Below are 19,251 nucleotides of genomic sequence, written 5' to 3' on the forward strand. Positions count from 1 at the left end.
ATAATAAAACTTTTTTTTCTAAACTACCTGACAATGTTTCCTTTACATGAATTTTAATATTGTATTCAAGGTTTTTGATTCTTCACTGATTTTAGAATATTTTTATTTTATTTTATGCCACCAAAGATATTAAAAATACGTTTGAACTGAGATTAAAAACATGTTCATAGGGGAAGAGGTATATTCAAGCCATTGTCTGTACACTACCATTCATTAAGATCCTTTTTTTTTTTTTTAAGAAATTAATTATTTTATTTAGCAAGGCTGCAATAAAGTGACAACAAAGAAGACATTAAAATAAAAACAGTTCTTTTACATTTGTATTCATCAAAAATTCTGAAAAATAAACAAATAAATAATCAGCACAACTGTGTTGCAAATCAACATCAGAAGAATCATGTGGGACATTTTAAAACATATTTAAAAAGAAAAAACTTTCATTACAGTACTGTGCGTTTTAGTGCATTCAAATAAATGCAGCATTGATAAGCATAAGAGACTTCCAAAAATATTGTAAAAATCTTGCCACAGCATATAAACTGCATTTTTAATGTGTTTTAATAAATGAACAGATGTTGTCATTATCGACTCATGCATGTGGCAGAATGTCTGGGTGAAATAATGCATATTTTGTGGATCTCTTTACCTGTGTGGGTTCTGGTGTGCACCCCAGCCCTGATCTTGCTGTCCGAGACACTCATTTAGAGCAGTGGATGAGCCAAAAGCAAAAATGTAGAGTTCTGATAAGTGATTGATGGATTGATCAGGGTGTCCAGTTTCGTTTAGTTACTGACGACTGGCCCGATGGATCTGAAGAACTGATACTTTGTTCAACTGTATCTTCATAATGCCTGGATCTGTTGACGATAAACCATCAATAAAACACATTGTAAGACAAATAAAATCCATTAACAGAATCATTCCATCTGGGCAATTTCACTGTTGAATGATTTAAAGCTAGAGTTATTGCAATTTCACATTGTCTACAATTCCCTTCCTCTGACAGGTACACTATTTAACAGGCTGAAATTACTGTAAAAAAAAAAAAAAAAAAAAAACCCAGAGCCAGCTCTTAAATAAATTTATGATCATTTAGTGTATTTTATGCACCCTGTAAGTACTTTATATGCTCTTTCGATATTGTACATCTTAAGAATCATGCAAATAAAGCTTTATTGACTGCAACGCTGAATATGAAAACTAAGTATCAATGCATAAGCAGATATTATTGCACTGCTCTCTGGAACACTTGATTTGCATTGGACAAATATTTCCAAGTAATGACAGTTGTCCAGGGCAACACTGTATAACTGACTGCTTAACATTCATTTATGACTTTGCATTAATCCACACTGACTAATTGTTGTTCAAAGACTTTGGACATTTTAATTTTTCATATAAAATTTCATATTCAATTTAGTGGTTAAAACATATTGAAGGCCATGCCACTTTCTATCAGTGATAACTGTTTGTTTGCCTAATCAGATAATTCCAGATTACTAGAGATAAGAAGTGATCATCTTAAATGGATCCAATCACTCAGGCCTAAACCAGCAGAACGAACATATGAATGATCTATATTCTTATTAAAATTAGCAAACAGATTCTTAATTACACTTTTTATTTTATGTTTTATTAATATGTGTTTTTAATATAATGTCATGTATCCTAGTTCAGTTTGTTGCAGCTATGATTCAGCTCATAAAAACTGGGGAGCTAAATGAAATTTACATTTATTACATTAAACACTGGTTAAATTGGTGTGCATCTCTCATTATTGCACTTTTAACAATAATAATACCTCTCAACAAAATTGGCTATTTTGATATGTTGGTTGATAAAACTGTCAACCAAGTCATAAACTTATTTCCAATAGCATTTATGCCAGTTAAAGTATGTATCTCTTTCAAATGCTTTTCCATAGTTATTTACATTGTAAATCTAGCATATTCAAAATCTGTATGTATTTACAAAACTGGTGTTTTTAGCAGCTGAGGCAATGACGGCAAAGTTGACATCTTTTTCTCTCAGTCCGATTAGTACGAACAACCTGTCAATATTATTTCCCCTTTTGTAAAGTCAATGACATGTTATCATCAGTTTTTCTTTTGATACTGGAGCAAATGGGAGCCCCAAGGTTTTTTTTGTTGATGTTCTTCTTATTATTATTTGCCTATAGGCTATGTGTTGAAGTTTTTGTTTATTACTAAATTAACCCAAATACAAATTCCACTTCTGAGAAAACCAGAAATGTCAAAAGGATCCAAACTAAATTATTTTTTACAACAATGGTTCTATACACAATAGAAATAAGATAAAGGCTAGTATGATAGAAACAGTAAGAGTATAGTGCCAGTATGCCATTTCTAGCAAGTTCACTCCCGCTTTGGAACGATTCGGTCCGGGTTATGAACGAATCACTCGGTTGAGAATCGATTAATCGGTCAACTCCAACTCAAAACAATGCTTCACGCACAAACGGAGCATCGCTACTTTCGATGAAACAACGATCAAATGACACAGTACAATGCATGTAAACTCATAACCAATCTACTCTGAGTCATATTCAGAATCCGAGGCCATACTAAAGATGATAACTGCACATATAGCAGGACATGTGGTTGTATCTGTCAAGCCCTGTATTCCCTCCGGGACGTTTGCACTACATTTCAACAGCCGTGCGCTGATGTTACATAATGCAAATATAGAGATCACAGTGTCGCATCAGTCTCTCAACACTATCTGTTATTAATCTAAATCCCAGTTTCCTCTAATGGAAGACCGCTGCATCAGTCAAATTGTGCTTCCATTAAAAAAAAAAGACCATAAACGACTATTTACGCTAGAAAGCATCGACGCGTGCACATATAAACATCAACTGTTCGCCGTCGCCATAACGTATGCATGCTGCATAATTTCAGCGCTTCATCGATGGCTCATGTTGCCAGAAGAACTATGCAGCATTTCTCCCATAGGCCGTTTGGAGATGTTTCGTTCGTTACATAACACTGAGTGTGTGTTCAGCGTTCAGTGTGTGTGTGTGCTTGTGTACCATATTCACAGCAGTGACCGTGTCGAGGCTGTTACAGTAACAGTGTGCAGATACTTGTGCAACACAGCATGTCACACCCGATCGCAAAGTGTGGGCTACACAGCCCCGTCCTTCACCCAAGAAAAGCCCGATTCTAGCTCGCTCCGGGTCGTGCACACATCCACCCGGTCCAGATCCGCGGTGGACATGTTACGGGGATCATAACGCGCGGAACATTCCAACGCATCAGTCATCGTCGCCTTGTTTTACAGAGGCAAACACGCACATCTCAACCCTCAGATGAACATCAAGCCTTATTCCCCAAGCCTCACGCATGACATCTGTTTATACACCGGCAGACGCGGTTTTGCACCTATATCTTCCACGTATTTGCGGGAGCGCTCGACATTTAGGGCACCATCAGCAGGCACTGCATTTAATCTTGAATATATCGCTGGTGTGAATGGACAGAGGGAGAGGGGTGTTGCATTTGGCCGTTGCTATGTCAAAACTAAGGCTGTATTAAAGCCGTCCACACGCACGCATCTGTCCTCTATTCAAGACAAACGCGAGTATAATGTTTGTCCATCAGAAATCATACGAGTAAGCAGCCCTACATAAAACATGACTGATCACCCTGGAAAAAGATCTGACTCACCGTGCACATCTCTCCGGTTCTGGCGCTACAGCAGTGGCGTCGCCCTCGATCGCTCCGCGTCCGTGTTATCGACAGGGCGATGTGTTTTTGCAGGCATCGAGGACGAGGGGACAGAGGGCCACAGACAGTGTAGCTCTGCCTCGCTGCTCAGTCGTTTCCCAGCCTCTCCCCCTTCACACAGACGCGGTGCCAGTCTCGGTCTCCACGCGTCTCAACACTCCCCCTAAAGGCCTGCGAACAAGCAGCTCCTCACTGCCAGCTGCCTTCACCTGTCCCCCTCCTCCTCCTCCTCCTCCCCTGCTCTCATATGGAGACATACGCTCAAACAGGTGACATCTATCTATCTATCTATCTATCTATCTATCTATCTATCTATCTATCTATCTATCTATCTATAGATAGACAACCAAAATATTTGGACACTAGCCTGTAATAGCAAAATGTCAAAACCAATGGCATTTATTTGAAAGCCACATACCGCAAGCAGACTCTTTATAAAAAATAAAAAAAGAAAGAATTTTTTTTAAAGAAAAATTGTTTTACATTATTCAGTTATAGATATAGTGATGAAAGCAAACTGCTTTGTTAGACTGGGGGTATTTTACCCCACCTATGGGACCAAAAATGCCAATTTGGTACAAATTGGATTTTTGTTGAAATTCTAATAACATTAAAACTCAAGACATGTTGCATACTTGGTTTATAATTTATGTCATTGCCTCTAAAACTATAATAACTTTTCTGAACACATTTAACTTTTTTTTAATTGCACAGTCCTTAAGCAAAGTATTTTCCCATACTTTCCCCTTATTGTATGCAATTATGTTTATATTTATTATTTTTTATTTTTCATCCTCTCACACATACTGATAAATTAACAGTTTTTTTTTCAGTTGTATCTTTCATTTTAAGTACTGGTCTTATTAGTTGCTACCATAACCGGGAAAAACTAAATGGATCAATATATTAGCGATATACAGTATATTGCACTGTCAGCTGCCAACACTGTAAGACGTCCTGTCTGACACTGGTGACATTTTACTGCATGCATATCAGCCAAAGTTCCTCATAACATATCAGATAAAAAAGAAAAAAGCCTTGAAGTCAGTCGTCCTCACTATTGTCCTTATCTAAACCACTGAATCTTTTGCCACATCTTATATAGATTTTTATTTTATTTATTTATTATTTAGACATTTCTTATCAATGTAACTTGAAAGTTTACGGTGTAGATACTGTTAAAATGTTTGTTGTCATTTTTCTACTTCTATTTTATTTTATTTTTATTTGGCAAGGTTGCATTAAATTGATCAATCAGCATATTAGAATGATGAGGATCATTTGACACTGAAGACTGGAGTAATGATGCTGTAAATTCAGCTTTGTATCACTGGTATAAATTACATTAGAAAATATATTGAAACAGAAATCACTTATTTTTTATTGTAATATTATTTCACAATTTTAATGTTTTTACTGTATTTTTATCAAATAAATGCAAGCCTTGGTGAGTAAATAATTAAACGATAGTGTAAATGACTTCTCTGAATTAGCACTCTTGCTCTATGTTTTCAACAACAACAACTGCAGGCCAAAATGTCGCAGTGACTCTGTTCTGACTCATGCAACTTTACAATGGTCTCATAAAAACTAATTTAAAAACCATTTACAGTTAACACATTCAATAAGTGCCCTATTGACTATCCAAATTAACAGTTTTTATGATGCACTGCAAAAATATACTAGACAATGAATTCTAGTGAACATAATAGACAAATTTCCAGCTGTACTGATCTGTGTAGTTATGCAAACTGCTAGAGAGCCAAATATAACACCATGAATGGCTATTGTTTAAATGTTTGGTATACATACTTCCATGCACATTTGAATAGACAGGGGACAAGCCAAGACAAATGCAACTAGTAAGTAAAATAAAGACTAACTAGTGAAGACAAACCAGTTTCATTTTAACATAGCACACCCACCATTTATTAAGCGCAGAAGTGTCACAATGCCTGGTCTGTGTTTCCCTGGGTGTCCACTAGTGGTCTCACTTCCCCATAGAGTCACCCCACTGCAGGCACTACATTTCCCACAAGTCTTTGTCCCTTTCATCACCGTTAATTGAACACCTGTTAAATGCACTCATCTGTCCACACTTTCATCGTTTTTCACCTGTCCATATAAACCTGGTTTGTTTCTATCTGTTTCATGGAGTCCTTGTTTCATGTCACCCTGCTTTCTCGTGTTCCCGTGTTTTTCATGTTTCCTGTTTTTGGACTGCTTTCGTTGTTATTGACCTCTTTCCTGTTTTGGATTTGGTTTTTGGATTTCCCATTAAACTCTTCAAGTGGCTCCCTTGTTTTGTGTGTGCATTCGTAACAAGAAGGATATGTGTCTTGCGATCATTAAATGATGTTGATTAAAACATCTAAACACACACACTGGGTCACAAACATGAGCGGCCTGCTTTTCATTTACACAAAAGCTTGGAATGATTTTCGTCTGCTGTGTTTACACAATAGTAATTCAGTGCCGCTGTACACTGCTTGTTGTTTTGCTGTTCTGTGGTGAAGGCAGACATGAAAAAGGGTAAAGTAAATGCAGTATTATTTGTCTAATACTCGGCAGACAAATAGGTCTGGATAGACTGCCAGATCTTTGCCCTTCATAGGTTCCTCGTTGCCTTAAGGTAGGGCTGTGCTCTCTGAGGAAGCGGTGCTGTAATAGTGTAATAGTGAAACGTTAAGATAATATACCATCAACAGTTCTTTAGCTGAAAGAAGGTCATGCTTGTGTGAACAAAAGTGTAGTAGTAAACCCTATTAAGCCTACTATTATCATATTTGATAAAATGCAAATTTCCAAGGCCTCTATACTATTAGCATGATCAGAAGGTTGGCTGGAAAAACCTGTTGTACATAATCTAGTGTGCTCTAGTTTGTACTGTAACTTTTATATTGTTAATAATTCAAGATTAACACTTATTGGTCTGAAGCAACTTAGGTTTACTTGATTATCCATAAAAAACTTTTTTTAGACAAATTGGATTAAAATATTAGTATCGAATATGGTATCATTGTGCTGCATTGACTTAATTGTCTTGCCCCTACAATAAAAACGACACAACTATTTAAATATATCGAATTGGGAGGTATGAAAGTAGTCTTTTATATTGTTATAAAGGTCTCATTATATACAAGTATGCATAACTAAATCAGCCTAAATTCATTAATTTTATAACATGTTATTTTATTTGAATTCATTTATTTTCATGGGTTAAATCATAAAGATTGCTCTTTAAAGTAACAATTACAAATTATTGATCTTTACAGTGTAGTCTAGTATATTTGCCAAAAAATAAATAAATAAAACGTTTTTACATTTCAGTAAAATCTGATTTCTTTAACTATCCGCTTATATGTCAGGAGCCAGGCTTTGCAGGGTTAGGCACACAGCCAGGTGTTAAACTACATCAGCACTTGTCTTATGTGACATAACCTGAATACTGTTATAAACAACGTATTACATAACAGTTGTGCCAATTAGAGGGGCATTTATGTTTAAGTTGTAAGCAGTAGAAACCATATGCATGACAATCATTGCAATTAAAGCAATCAAAACAAACAAACACCACATAGAAAGCTCTTTATCACCTGTAATTACACATAGACAGGGCCCTGCTGAGAGTCCAGCTGTCAGTAGTGCATCACTTGTCACATCGGCTCCCAACAATGGCCGCATGATTTCTGTGTCTGACGATTAGTGGCTGCCAGAGGAGTTTAATTTCATGTGTTTGACAGCCTGATTGCTTCAGCGTGACGGCGTAAACAGGAAGGAAGGACCCTTGGACATGAACTCAAAAACACAAGACACTTTTGATCACAACTCCAGTTACGCCGGAATATTAGCCTACTCTTTCTATTTTAACCGTATGCTTCTATTTTTAACCACTGTTTTATATGTGGAAATGCGGTTGAAGGTTGAAATACCTGTTGTTTGAAGAAGGAAGTGATCTGCTGTCATAAATGAGACAGCAGGTTTGAACACTTTCGTGTGGGTGTATGTGTGTTTATGATGAGTTTCAAAGTAGTTATGGATCACACTCCTCTTACTGAGCTACATTCCTGTTCTCTTCCCAGCTGTAATTTTACATTTCCTTTTAAATCTTTGAAAGCACATCTATGTTGAGATTACATATATAGTCTGGCCACATAAATCTAGCTTAAGATGCCATACAAAATCAAAGCGCATGTGCTAAAATAAACAATTTTACTGTTATGTTAATGTTAATGTCAATGTATAGGTGACTGATTGTAATATTAATAAATATAATTCTAAATATAGAGAAGTCACAATAGAATTAACTATTACAATCAAATAAATAATGTGTTACAAGGAAAAACAGTTATTAACAAATATTTAAAATATGTACACATTCATGTTTATTTGTATGCCTAATATGTTAAAAAAAGCCAAATGTTTCTTGCTGCGTCACATTCTGTTAGGAATAACATTAGTCATGTAAATTATACAATATTTTCAATACAAAATGGTGAAATTTGACAGTGGAAAAAGCTGAAATTTTTGCATCACTGGATACATTTGTCCATTTAGAATATATATATATATATATATATATATATTTTTTTTTTGATAATTTACAGAAATAACAGATAATAACATGTACTCCACAAGACAAAATAATAACGCAAATTATGATTGTTTTCAGACAGGTTTCCGTCTGCCATTAGTCTGCAGAGAGTCACTCTACATTTTTGAAGCCTATAGGGCTGGGCTGTTAAAGAAATTAGTGTTATTTCTCCAGAACACCTATTTTATGTTGTGTTGTAAATCACTGCACTGTTCTTATTTGAGAAATCTCAGATATGCACAAAGTCTAGAATATAATTCAGCTGGATTCAATTGTAGCGGTTAAGATCTTGCTTTTCTTTGACTCTTTTATCTACCGACTTTTGGATTAAAAAAATAGTATGTAGCCTACCGAGAGAGTGAGAACGAGAGAGAGAGAGAGAGAGAGAGAGAGAGAGAGAGAGAGAGAGAGAGGGGCACACTGTAGCGCGAGACTCATCATTACAAAAGGCGCTCGCACAAGAAACAGACCCGTTGCATTTGCACACCTTGTATTACAGTCTCGATTTATAATCACCCGTGCGAGGGAATATATCTTAGGATCTCTGCGTATGCAGCTCAAACAGAATCTTGACTGTTCAATCGTGATACCCTCTTCTTCCTCGGGAGGCATATGTATTTGGTATCGCCGTTTCTTCAGTAAGGACCAATGCATGCATGCACCCGCCTCCCTGCGCTCCCAAATAGATGGTGCAAGTAAAGATGTCCAAATCTTCCGCAGACCCTCTGTCTGGTGTAGAAAGCGCTTCTCAGTCGCACTATTTTCAGGTAAGAATTTTGGAGGATTTGAATCTGATCTCATAAATGGTTAATTTCTTGCTACTTGTTGTTGAGCGGTCGTGCATTGAAGCGCTTCATATACCCGCAGAGCGCTACAGCTACACAATCTGCCCGTGTAATATCGCCTTTAACGCGCTTTCAGTCAGTCACGCGCTCTTGTTTTTAATGAGCGGAGGAGAGATGTTGATAAGATTTTGATGCTCCTCCATCCATCATCAGCGAAACTCCCAATTCCTGTTTTTCCTCCGCCCTGAGATTTCCCACCGCAGCCAAGGCCTCGTCCTTCAGGCCGGGCATCTGTAGACACAGTGTTCATTTATCAGTTCAAACTTGCTTTCTGTCAGTTTCGACGGATAAACGGGTTTATAATCTTTATGGTAAAACCTCACTAGTCATGTGTCTCACCTGTAGCCAACTCAAGTCCCATGGTCACCTGCCCTGCTTCAAATACCACATTAAGCTGTTTTTGAAGATGGCAACTGGTTTCTAGCAGGTCTATTAGCTGGTCCAAACTGGTCAATAGCTAAACCATCATGGACCAGCAACAAACCAGATATTAGCTGGTCATACCAGTTAAAATGGGTCCGTTTTATCCGTTTTAAATTTTGCTGAATTGGCTATGAATTCCTATAATCTCATTCATGTTTTTCTATACTATTTACGCTCCAATCGCGTTTTTGTTTGGGGTCTAGTACTTACTCCAACATTATGTTTTCATAAATTTATAATAAATAAATAAAAAGCTACATTTTCCTGTGAGATTTGGTTAGATTTTCCAACACGTCTATTGTTAAATACCAAAAAAAAAAAAAAAAAGAAAGAAAACAAACAAACAAAAACAAGAAAGGTTGCATAGAGTTTACTAAAGTTAGTTGCTAGTTACATAATAAATACAGTCATTATGTTAAAATTGTGTCCTAAAAACCAGTCTGACTAACTAGCAGTTAGTTGAGGGCTATCAGTATTACTTTTTGTATTTAAAGATTTCAGATCCAAAAGAAAACCAACTTGTAAGACTGAGCAGTTGCTGCGTTTAATACTATATATATGCTGACTAGGACAGTTACAACCTTTATATCTATATGTCATATTTAAAGACTTTACTTTCGACTATTTAAAGAGCTTAGAGTAACTCCAGACCCATTTCCTATGATGTGAGCATTAATCTAAGTGCTGCTGGAGCTCCACAGTCACATCTGGTGTCCTAGCCCAGTTTACCAACTTACTGCTTGCACACAAAATCTTTACTTGTCACACAATTTCTGAAACCTGACACTCAAACTCCAGAAGCACACACCACATCTGCAAAACCATACACTAATTATCAGCCTTTACTCCGTTTTTTCATTTCATAAAAACACTTTTTGAAAAAACACAACAGACAATTCCCTATGTAACACACCAAAACTGTGAAAAACAGGAATTAAGATTATGAGAAAGGTGTTTGCAGATGTTTGCTTTTGAGATGTGTTTGTGATATTTTGAATATAAAGTTTTGAAAAGAAAGGAGGCAAAGTGTTGAAAATGTGTCCAAGCAATTGGAACAAAAAACTGTGTTTTTCAACAAATTGCATCTTATTTACAAGGCGTCTTGTGTCTGATGTTACTGTAACAGGGTGACTGTTTGTTTTGATGTGGTTGTCTCCGTATAGCTACCACGAAAGTTGCCGAAGCGCAAGGGTCGTTTTAAACGCTCAGATGGCAGCACCTCGTCTGACACCACCTCCAGCTTCATCAAACGACAGGTAAGACGCCGCTTAACCAGTCAGCACTCTCTTGCTGTATATAGTTTTTGTCATTAGGTTTCCATGTGAGGCTGTTTGAGTGGTTACTCTGTGTTAATCAATTCTTTAGCATTGACAGACGTTGTGTAGATTGACTAGGAGAAGTGACTCTGGAGGCGGGAACCAGCAGGTGTCTCGTAAACCCTTTCATATTTCTGGGTTTCTCAGAAGTGGAAGTTGCATAAAAGCATGCATTTAGCAGACAATTTTATCCAAAGCAATTTACAATTTAGTCAGGCTAACATATTTTACCTAACATGTGTTCCCTGGGAATCGAACCCACAACCTTGCGCTGCTAACACAATGCTCTACCACTTGAGCCACAGGAACATGAACATATATACATACATACATACATACATACATACATACATACATACATACATACATATATACATACATACATATATACATACATACATACATACATACATACATACATACATACATACATACATATATACATACATACATACATACATATATACATACATACATACATACATACATACATACATACATACATACATACATACATACATACATATATACATACATACATACATACATACATACATACATACATACATACATACATACATACATACATACATACATATATACATACATACATACATACATACATATATACATACATACATATATACATACATACATACATACATACATACATACATACATACATACATACATACATATATACATACATACATATATACATACATACATACATACATACATACATACATACATACATACATACATACATATATACATACATACATACATACATACATACATACATACATACATACATACATATATACATACATACATACATACATACATACATACATACATACATACATATATACATACATACATACATACATACATACATACATATATACATACATACATACATACATACATACATACATATATACATACATACATACATACATACATACATACATATATATATATATATATATATTTATATTGCAGAGGTAAGAAAAGACAAAGTGTTTTACATATATATTATAAACCATATCACATTTATATAATATAATATATTAAATAAATTATTTCATAATAAATGATCATATTAAAATAAAAAATATATGCTTATAATAAAGCTAAATGTAGTAATTTTAATATACCTTTAAGAATACTCATATTTTAATATAAATATGCACACAAAATATATTATTATGTAATGGTACATTATGTAATATGTAATGTATATGTGAGGGTGTTGTTTATATGTATGTGTGTGTGTGTGTGTGTGTGTTTGTGTGTACTGTACAGTATTGTTCAAAATAATAGCAGTACAATGTGACTAACCAGAATAATCAAGGTTTTTCGTATATTTTTTTATTGCTACGTGGCAAACAAGTTACCAGTAGTTCAGTAGATTCTCAGAAAACAAATGAGACCCAGCATTCATGATATGCACGCTCTTAAGGCTGTGCAATTGGGCAATTAGTTGAATTAGTTGAAAGGGGTGTGTTCAAAAAAATAGCAGTGTGGCATTCAATCACTGAGGTCATCAATTTTGTGAAGAAACAGGTGTGAATCAGGTGGCCCCTATTTAAGGATGAAGCCAACACTTGTTGAACATGCATTTGAAAGCTGAGGAAAATGGGTCGTTCAAGACATTGTTCAGAAGAACAGCGTACTTTGATTAAAAAGTTGATTAGAGAGGGGAAAACCTATAAAGAGGTGCAAAAAATGATAGGCTGTTCAGCTAAAATGATCTCCAATGCCTTAAAATGGAGAGCAAAACCAGAGAGACGTGGAAGAAAACGGAAGACAACCATCAAAATGGATAGAAGAATAACCAGAATGGCAAAGGCTCAGCCAATGATCAGCTCCAGGATGATCAAAGACAGTCTGGAGTTACCTGTAAGTACTGTGACAGTTAGAAGACGTCTGTGTGAAGCTAATCTATTTTCAAGAATCCCCCGCAAAGTCCCTCTGTTAAAAAAAAGGCATGTGCAGAAGAGGTTACAATTTGCCAAAGAACACATCAACTGGCCTAAAGAGAAATGGAGGAACATTTTGTGGACTGATGAGAGTAAAATTGTTCTTTTTGGGTCCAAGGGCCACAGGCAGTTTGTGAGACGACCCCCAAACTCTGAATTCAAGCCACAGTACACAGTGAAGACAGTGAAGCATGGAGGTGCAAGCATCATGATATGGGCATGTTTCTCCTACTATGGTGTTGGGCCTATTTATCGCATACCAGGGATCATGGATCAGTTTGCATATGTTAAAATACTTGAAGAGGTCATGTTGCCCTATGCTGAAGAGGACATGCCCTTGAAATGGTTGTTTCAACAAGACAATGACCCAAAACACACTAGTAAACGGGCAAAGTCTTGGTTCCAAACCAACAAAATTAATGTTATGGAGTGGCCAGCCCAATCTCCAGACCTTAATCCAATTGAGAACTTGTGGGGTGATATCAAAAATGCTGTTTCTGAAGCAAAACCAAGAAATGTGAATGAATTGTGGAATGTTGTTAAAGAATCATGGAGTGGAATAACAGCTGAGAGGTGCCACAAGTTGGTTGACTCCATGCCACACAGATGTCAAGCAGTTTTAAAAAACTGTGGTCATACAACTAAATATTAGTTTAGTGATTCACAGGATTGCTAAATCCCAGAAAAAAAAAATGTTTGTACAAAATAGTTTTGAGTTTTTACAGTCAAAGGTAGACACTGCTATTTTTTTGAACACACACCTTTCAACTAATTGCCCAATTGCACAGCCTTAAGAGCGTGCATATCATGAATGCTGGGTCTTGTTTGTTTTCTGACAATCTACTGAACCTACTGGTAACTTGTTTGCCACGTAGCAATAAAAAATATACTAAAAACCTTGATTATTCTGGTTAGTGACATTGTACTGCTATTATTTTGAACAATACTGTATATACAGTATATATTAATGAAACAAAGTGAAATAAAGATGTTTGTCTTTCTCCTAATAAATGAGCATTAAATAGGATAATAAAACTGGAGAAATGTTGATAGAACTTGATACTTAATTTTTTTTCCCTACATTTTTTTACAATCAGGACCAAGGAGTTTTTCTGAAGCATATGAGTATGGTGTATTTGTGGTGTATTTCACTAAAACCAAAATTCATTGTTTGGGTGTTATGAAAGGCTGTTTTCATGTTGTTAAAACATCTGAAAACTTCTCAATTTCCACACTCTTAAAAACTGTTACTAATGAACTACTGGCTGCTGCAATTATTAATCTCACTAGACGTTTAGAAAAAGAGTCTTAGTCAAATCTCTTGTATCTGGGTGACAGTATGTCTTCAGATTTCTATTGCATTTTTTTCTTTAGTTTTTAAGTTTCTTCAGTGTCTAAAAACCCTGTCTAATGTGTATTAGTATCAGTATCTATAAGGATAAAGTCTACCCTGATCTGTCACTGTCTCTCTCGTGCTGTAAGTCGAGACGTGGCCGCTAGGTGGAGGCAGCTCCATTACTCTCCTGCAGCTTCTTCATCTGTTTTTTAAGAGAATCTTTTGAAAACACCAAAAGGTAAAAATAGGAGCACAAGCACACTGAATTTATCCATTGCACACTTCAACATCTATGTCAGCCTCGCTACATCAATTAATTTCCTCTGTGATGAGTGACCCAAATTCTTTGGTTTGTTCTGCGCTATGAACTCATTCGTCTTTATATTCAGCTTGTAAAATGTGACACACTTAGATACCTACTCTAAATTCATCTGTGTGGAAGCAAAGGCAAGTTTACAGACTTAAAGGGTATTAATTGAATATCTGGGCGTCCATCTGCCATGCAGTGTTTAATGTGTTAACATTTGTGTGTATATGTGTGTGTGTGTGTGTGTGTGGAAAAAGAGACGGCATATTGAGCAGGTTGTTAATTTTCAAGACCAGGAGGTCGTGGCAGTTTTAATTTTCTCCCAAAATATCGCCGTTCCTAAAATATTAAAATAGTAAAATATTAATGGAGCTCATTTGGAGTGGAGCCTGCTGGTGAATGTTAAATCCTCACGCTCTCTCGGTGTTCATTAAAACTGTGCTGTGATGGTGTACCTGAAAATAAGCGTCTGTGACGTACATCATGGATTCCTGACATGCATGAAGACAGTGGTGAATGTGCTGTATTTCATAAAGGGATGCTTTACAGGAGGCAGTGCATTACTGTGAATGTTGGCATTGTTAAGTGTGAAAGAATGGATTATAGGAGTTAAATTGGGTTGTGTTTGCTAGTTTACATTTACACTGCTGTTTGAGTTTGAGGATGGTAAGATTATTTCATGTTTCCGAAAAAAGTATCTTATGCTCACCAAGGTTGCATTTATTTGTATAAAAATCTAGTAAATACACTAAGAATTGGGAAATATTATTCCATTTTGAATATATTATAAAAAGTACTTTATTCCTGTGAAGCAAATCTGGATTTTCAAATTTCAGCATCGTTCTTCAGCATCAACAGTCTTCAGTGTCACATCAGAGATCTCTCTAATATGCTGCTCAGGGAGTCTTTTAAATATAAGTAAAAAAAACACACATTGGCATGGAAATCTTTTGTATTGATTTAGTTGATCTGTTCTGTCAATTAAATTTGTCATTGCTAAATAAATAAATATTAATTTCTTAAAAATAAAATACAATAAACAGACCTAACTTTTTAATTGTTAATTGTAGTGTAATTAAAATGTCTGGGTTATCAGACACTGATAAAACTTCTACCTACTATTATAATTCAATATTTATTAACATTTTAATGATATCTATATTATTTTGCTAAAATAGAATTACATATTTGTCAATTAAATATTTTTTATTTTTGTAATATACTTTTAGATGCAGAAATAAAGTTGGTATGATTATTTGGTATGATCTTTTTTTTTTTAAGAAGTCTCTTAAGTTGCATTTATTTAAAACAAATACAGTATACACTGTAATAAAACATTGTGAAATATTATGTTTGAATAATTTCTATTTTAAAATATTTAAAAAAGTAACGTATTCCTGTGATCAAAGCTGATTTTTTTCAGCATCACTACTCCAGTCTTCAGTGTCACATGATTCTTCAGAAATCATTTTATGTGGAAAAAATATTTTGTTTAAATTTGATTTAATATTTTCAATCAATTAAATGCATCCCTGCTGAATAAAAAAATATAAGAATTTCTTGAAAAAGAAAAACTGACCTAACTTTTGAATGGTAGTATACCATATATTTAAATGTCTATATCATTTGTAATATTTTTTATTGTACATTTTAACTATAATTATACCTATATTATATTACTATTTTAAAAAATGAAGTGTAAAAATGTGTTATTATTTATGCAATTCTGTTGCAGAAATGGCATGCTGCATTTTAATGATAAGCATAAAATGGCAGAGCAATTTCTATTTTTAGGACCTTCAAATACAAAGGTTCCCTTCTCTCTTATTCGTTTTGAACTGGAGCCGTTTGTGGAGCTGTAGATGTAGCTTTGTTTTGGTTTCTCGTGCTGACTTCCAGAACTCTTAGCTCTGACTCGGGTGGGGTTGTCTTGCTGGATTGTGACTCATCTCTGCAGGAGAAACTGTGGCATTTACCTGCTGCTGTTGAGTGGATCTATTTCAAGACTCTATCCGATCCCATCTGCTTTCTTATCACATGAAAACGCACCCCACGTGAACCCTCTCTCATGTTTGGACTCGGGGTGGCTTCTAGTGGCTTTCATTTTGGCATAAAAATTAATGTTGATTAAAAGTGTATACAGAACTGAGAGGATAAGCCTCTCTCTGGTTTCCTGGTAGTTTATCATTTCTGTGCATCATACTGTATCATTCCTCCTCTGCTCTCTTCATCCACTCTAATACACACACACACACATTGTGATGATAATTAATGAATAATATAATGATGACCACACCTGTGAGAATTAAGTTTAACTTAGCATACTTTTAAAAAGAGTAGATATTACATAAATTGTAACACTTTATTTTAAGTAGCAATTTTATTATTAGCATGCATGTTACTAGCGTATTGCCTGTTTATTAGTACCTATAAAGCATATATTAATACCTTATTCTGCATGGCCATATTGTAGATCCCTTTATCTGACGAAATATTTACCTTACTAACTATTAATACCAAATAAATAACATACTGTACTTTACAAGAATATATTAAAAGTATTGTTTTCAGACACTTAATTGCATGTTAATGTACTGACAAGAATTCATGATAAACTAAAATACAATGTAATGTAATTTCTATTTAAAATTGTACGCCGTATTTCAATATACTTGTAGTAGCAATGATGAATGAACTTGTAATATTGTACAAAATATATTTAAAACATATGATACATACATATAGTACAATATATTAACTTTAAATATAATATGGACTACAGTTCAAATTATAACCAAGTGCTTTAGTTTGTTGGTCAACACATCAAAAGTGTACTCTAAAACAAAATGTAAAACAAAGATTGTGTACTTTAAATTTAAACTTTAAATTTGACATTATTACAAAGCACACTTCTTAAACATGTACTTGGACACGTAGTCATGAACATAAACTCTCAAGTACACTTAAGTTGTAATGAGGGTTCAGTGGCACAGAGATCCATTTACAGCTTTTATTAAATAGCAGTGTCAAACAGGCGAGGATCAGATAACAGCAACAGGCGTATCAGAGACAAATCCAAACTCAGAAACGGGTTACCAGGCAGATGTCAGGGCAGTCGGCAGAGAATCACAGATTCAGGATACAGAGGGAAAATGCTCAGTAGTGTTAGCCTTGGTCTTGGCCGTAACCTCCCCAGTCAATGAGTTACTGTAACACCCTGCCTCAACGTCAGGAATGCAAGATCTCCCTTACTCGATAGTCAAAGTCAAAGTCACCTTTATTTATGTAGTGCTTTAAACAAAATACATTGCGTCAAAGCAACTGAACAACATTCATTAGGAAAACAGTGTGTCAATAATGCAAAATGATAGTTAAAGGCAGTTCATCATTGAATTCAGTGATGTCATCTCTGTTTAGTTAAATAGTGTCTGTGCATTTATTTGCGATCAAGTCAACGATATCGCTGTAGATGAAGTGACCCCAACTAAGCAAGCCAGATGCGACAGCGGCAATGAACCGAAACTCCATCGGTGACAGAATGGAGAACAAAACCTTGGGAGAAACCAGACTCGATACTAGGGGTTGCACCGACTAATCGACTAGTCGACTTCAATGCTCTGCCATGACGCTTTAAACTTGACTTTGACTAGTCGCCGGTCCTATAGAGGGTGCAACAGGATAATAAATGTTTAAAAGACTTCAACATTTACGCACCGTTTCCAAACAGTTAAAATGACAAATAAATGTATACTCCGAAAGGTCCATAAGGCATGTGTGTTTATATTACTTGATGCTCGAAATTGAACGGGAGACTGCACATTCTAAACAGCATATTGTACAGGGAAGTTAATTGCTGTTCTTATCTAATGCGCTGCTGCAGTGTAACGCAAACACATAGGCTACAGACAGCAGCTCGTATGTCACGCACAGATCGCTCGCACACAGAATTATTCAGCGCGAAATTGTACTGTCAACACTGTTCTGTGATTTCTCAATAAAATAGCTTTGAAACTAAAAATTTCAAGCATGTATTTGTTAATAACTAAATCCCACAGCGTCACTACTACTAGAGAGACGCTGCCATGAAGAAATAATTCACACAACCAATCACTCTCACTAATGCATTCATATAACTCCAATCTTTACTGTGCTACTTCATATATATCTGATTTAGAACGAGCAGAAATCTGTGAGAAATAAAACAACCCAAAGGCAAAAGAACTGATAAAAATGAGCTGTTATAGGGGCAATAGCCATGTGCGCAGCGCTGTGTCATATGCCATAGCTGTATACAAGGTGTTTTTCACAGCTCCAGACTTATTTGTTTATTAATGACGTCATCAGCGACTAGTCGACTTAAAAAAAATCTCAAGTCGTTCAACCCCTACTCGATATGCCTCCTCGCCTTCCTCACTTTACCTCGTGGTAAGTTAAACGGAAAGTCCAACCGTAAGAAGAACAGCGGCCATCTTGCCTGCGGGGGATTGAGTCGCTTGGCTTATCTGATGTATGCCAGATTTCAATGGTTTGTGAGCACTGTGAATGGGAGTTTGGCACCCTCTAGGTTGCTCTTGCGTTGTTACAGAATAGCTCTGATACCTGTGTTAGATGCATCGACCTCCACAGTAAATTCGAACTCAGGATCAGGATGATATAGAATTGGTGCGATCTCTCCATCAGCTGTTGAAAGGCC

The 19,251-nt window shown here is 35.6% G+C and overlaps 2 protein-coding genes across 5 annotated transcripts in view; one reads left to right on the forward strand and one right to left on the reverse strand.

Annotated features, from left to right (window-relative positions):
- Positions 1-3,955, reverse strand: part of adcy6a (adenylate cyclase 6a) — a 54,213-nt gene extending 50,258 nt beyond the window's left edge. The window contains exons 1-2 of the mRNA XM_026199358.1: positions 3,690-3,955; positions 647-857 (exon numbers count right to left, since the gene is read on the reverse strand). The gene's annotated coding sequence lies outside the window, so the exon portion shown is untranslated. The remainder of the gene's footprint in view (positions 1-646; positions 858-3,689) is intronic.
- Positions 3,956-8,739: 4,784 nt separating this feature from the next.
- Positions 8,740-19,251, forward strand: part of cacnb3a (calcium channel, voltage-dependent, beta 3a) — a 41,895-nt gene continuing 31,383 nt past the window's right edge. For 2 of the 4 annotated variants that reach the window (XM_026199362.1, XM_026199363.1), the window contains exons 1-2: positions 8,740-9,110; positions 10,775-10,867. In XM_026199362.1, coding sequence (XP_026055147.1) covers positions 9,030-9,110; positions 10,775-10,867 — 174 coding nt within the window. In that variant the 5' untranslated portion in view covers positions 8,740-9,029. The remainder of the gene's footprint in view (positions 9,111-10,774; positions 10,868-19,251) is intronic. The other 2 variants (XM_026199364.1, XM_026199361.1) reach the window with 2 other exon arrangements.

Source organism: Carassius auratus, chromosome 23 (genome assembly GCF_003368295.1).
Source record: "Carassius auratus strain Wakin chromosome 23, ASM336829v1, whole genome shotgun sequence".
Taxonomy (NCBI): domain Eukaryota; kingdom Metazoa; phylum Chordata; class Actinopteri; order Cypriniformes; family Cyprinidae; genus Carassius; species Carassius auratus.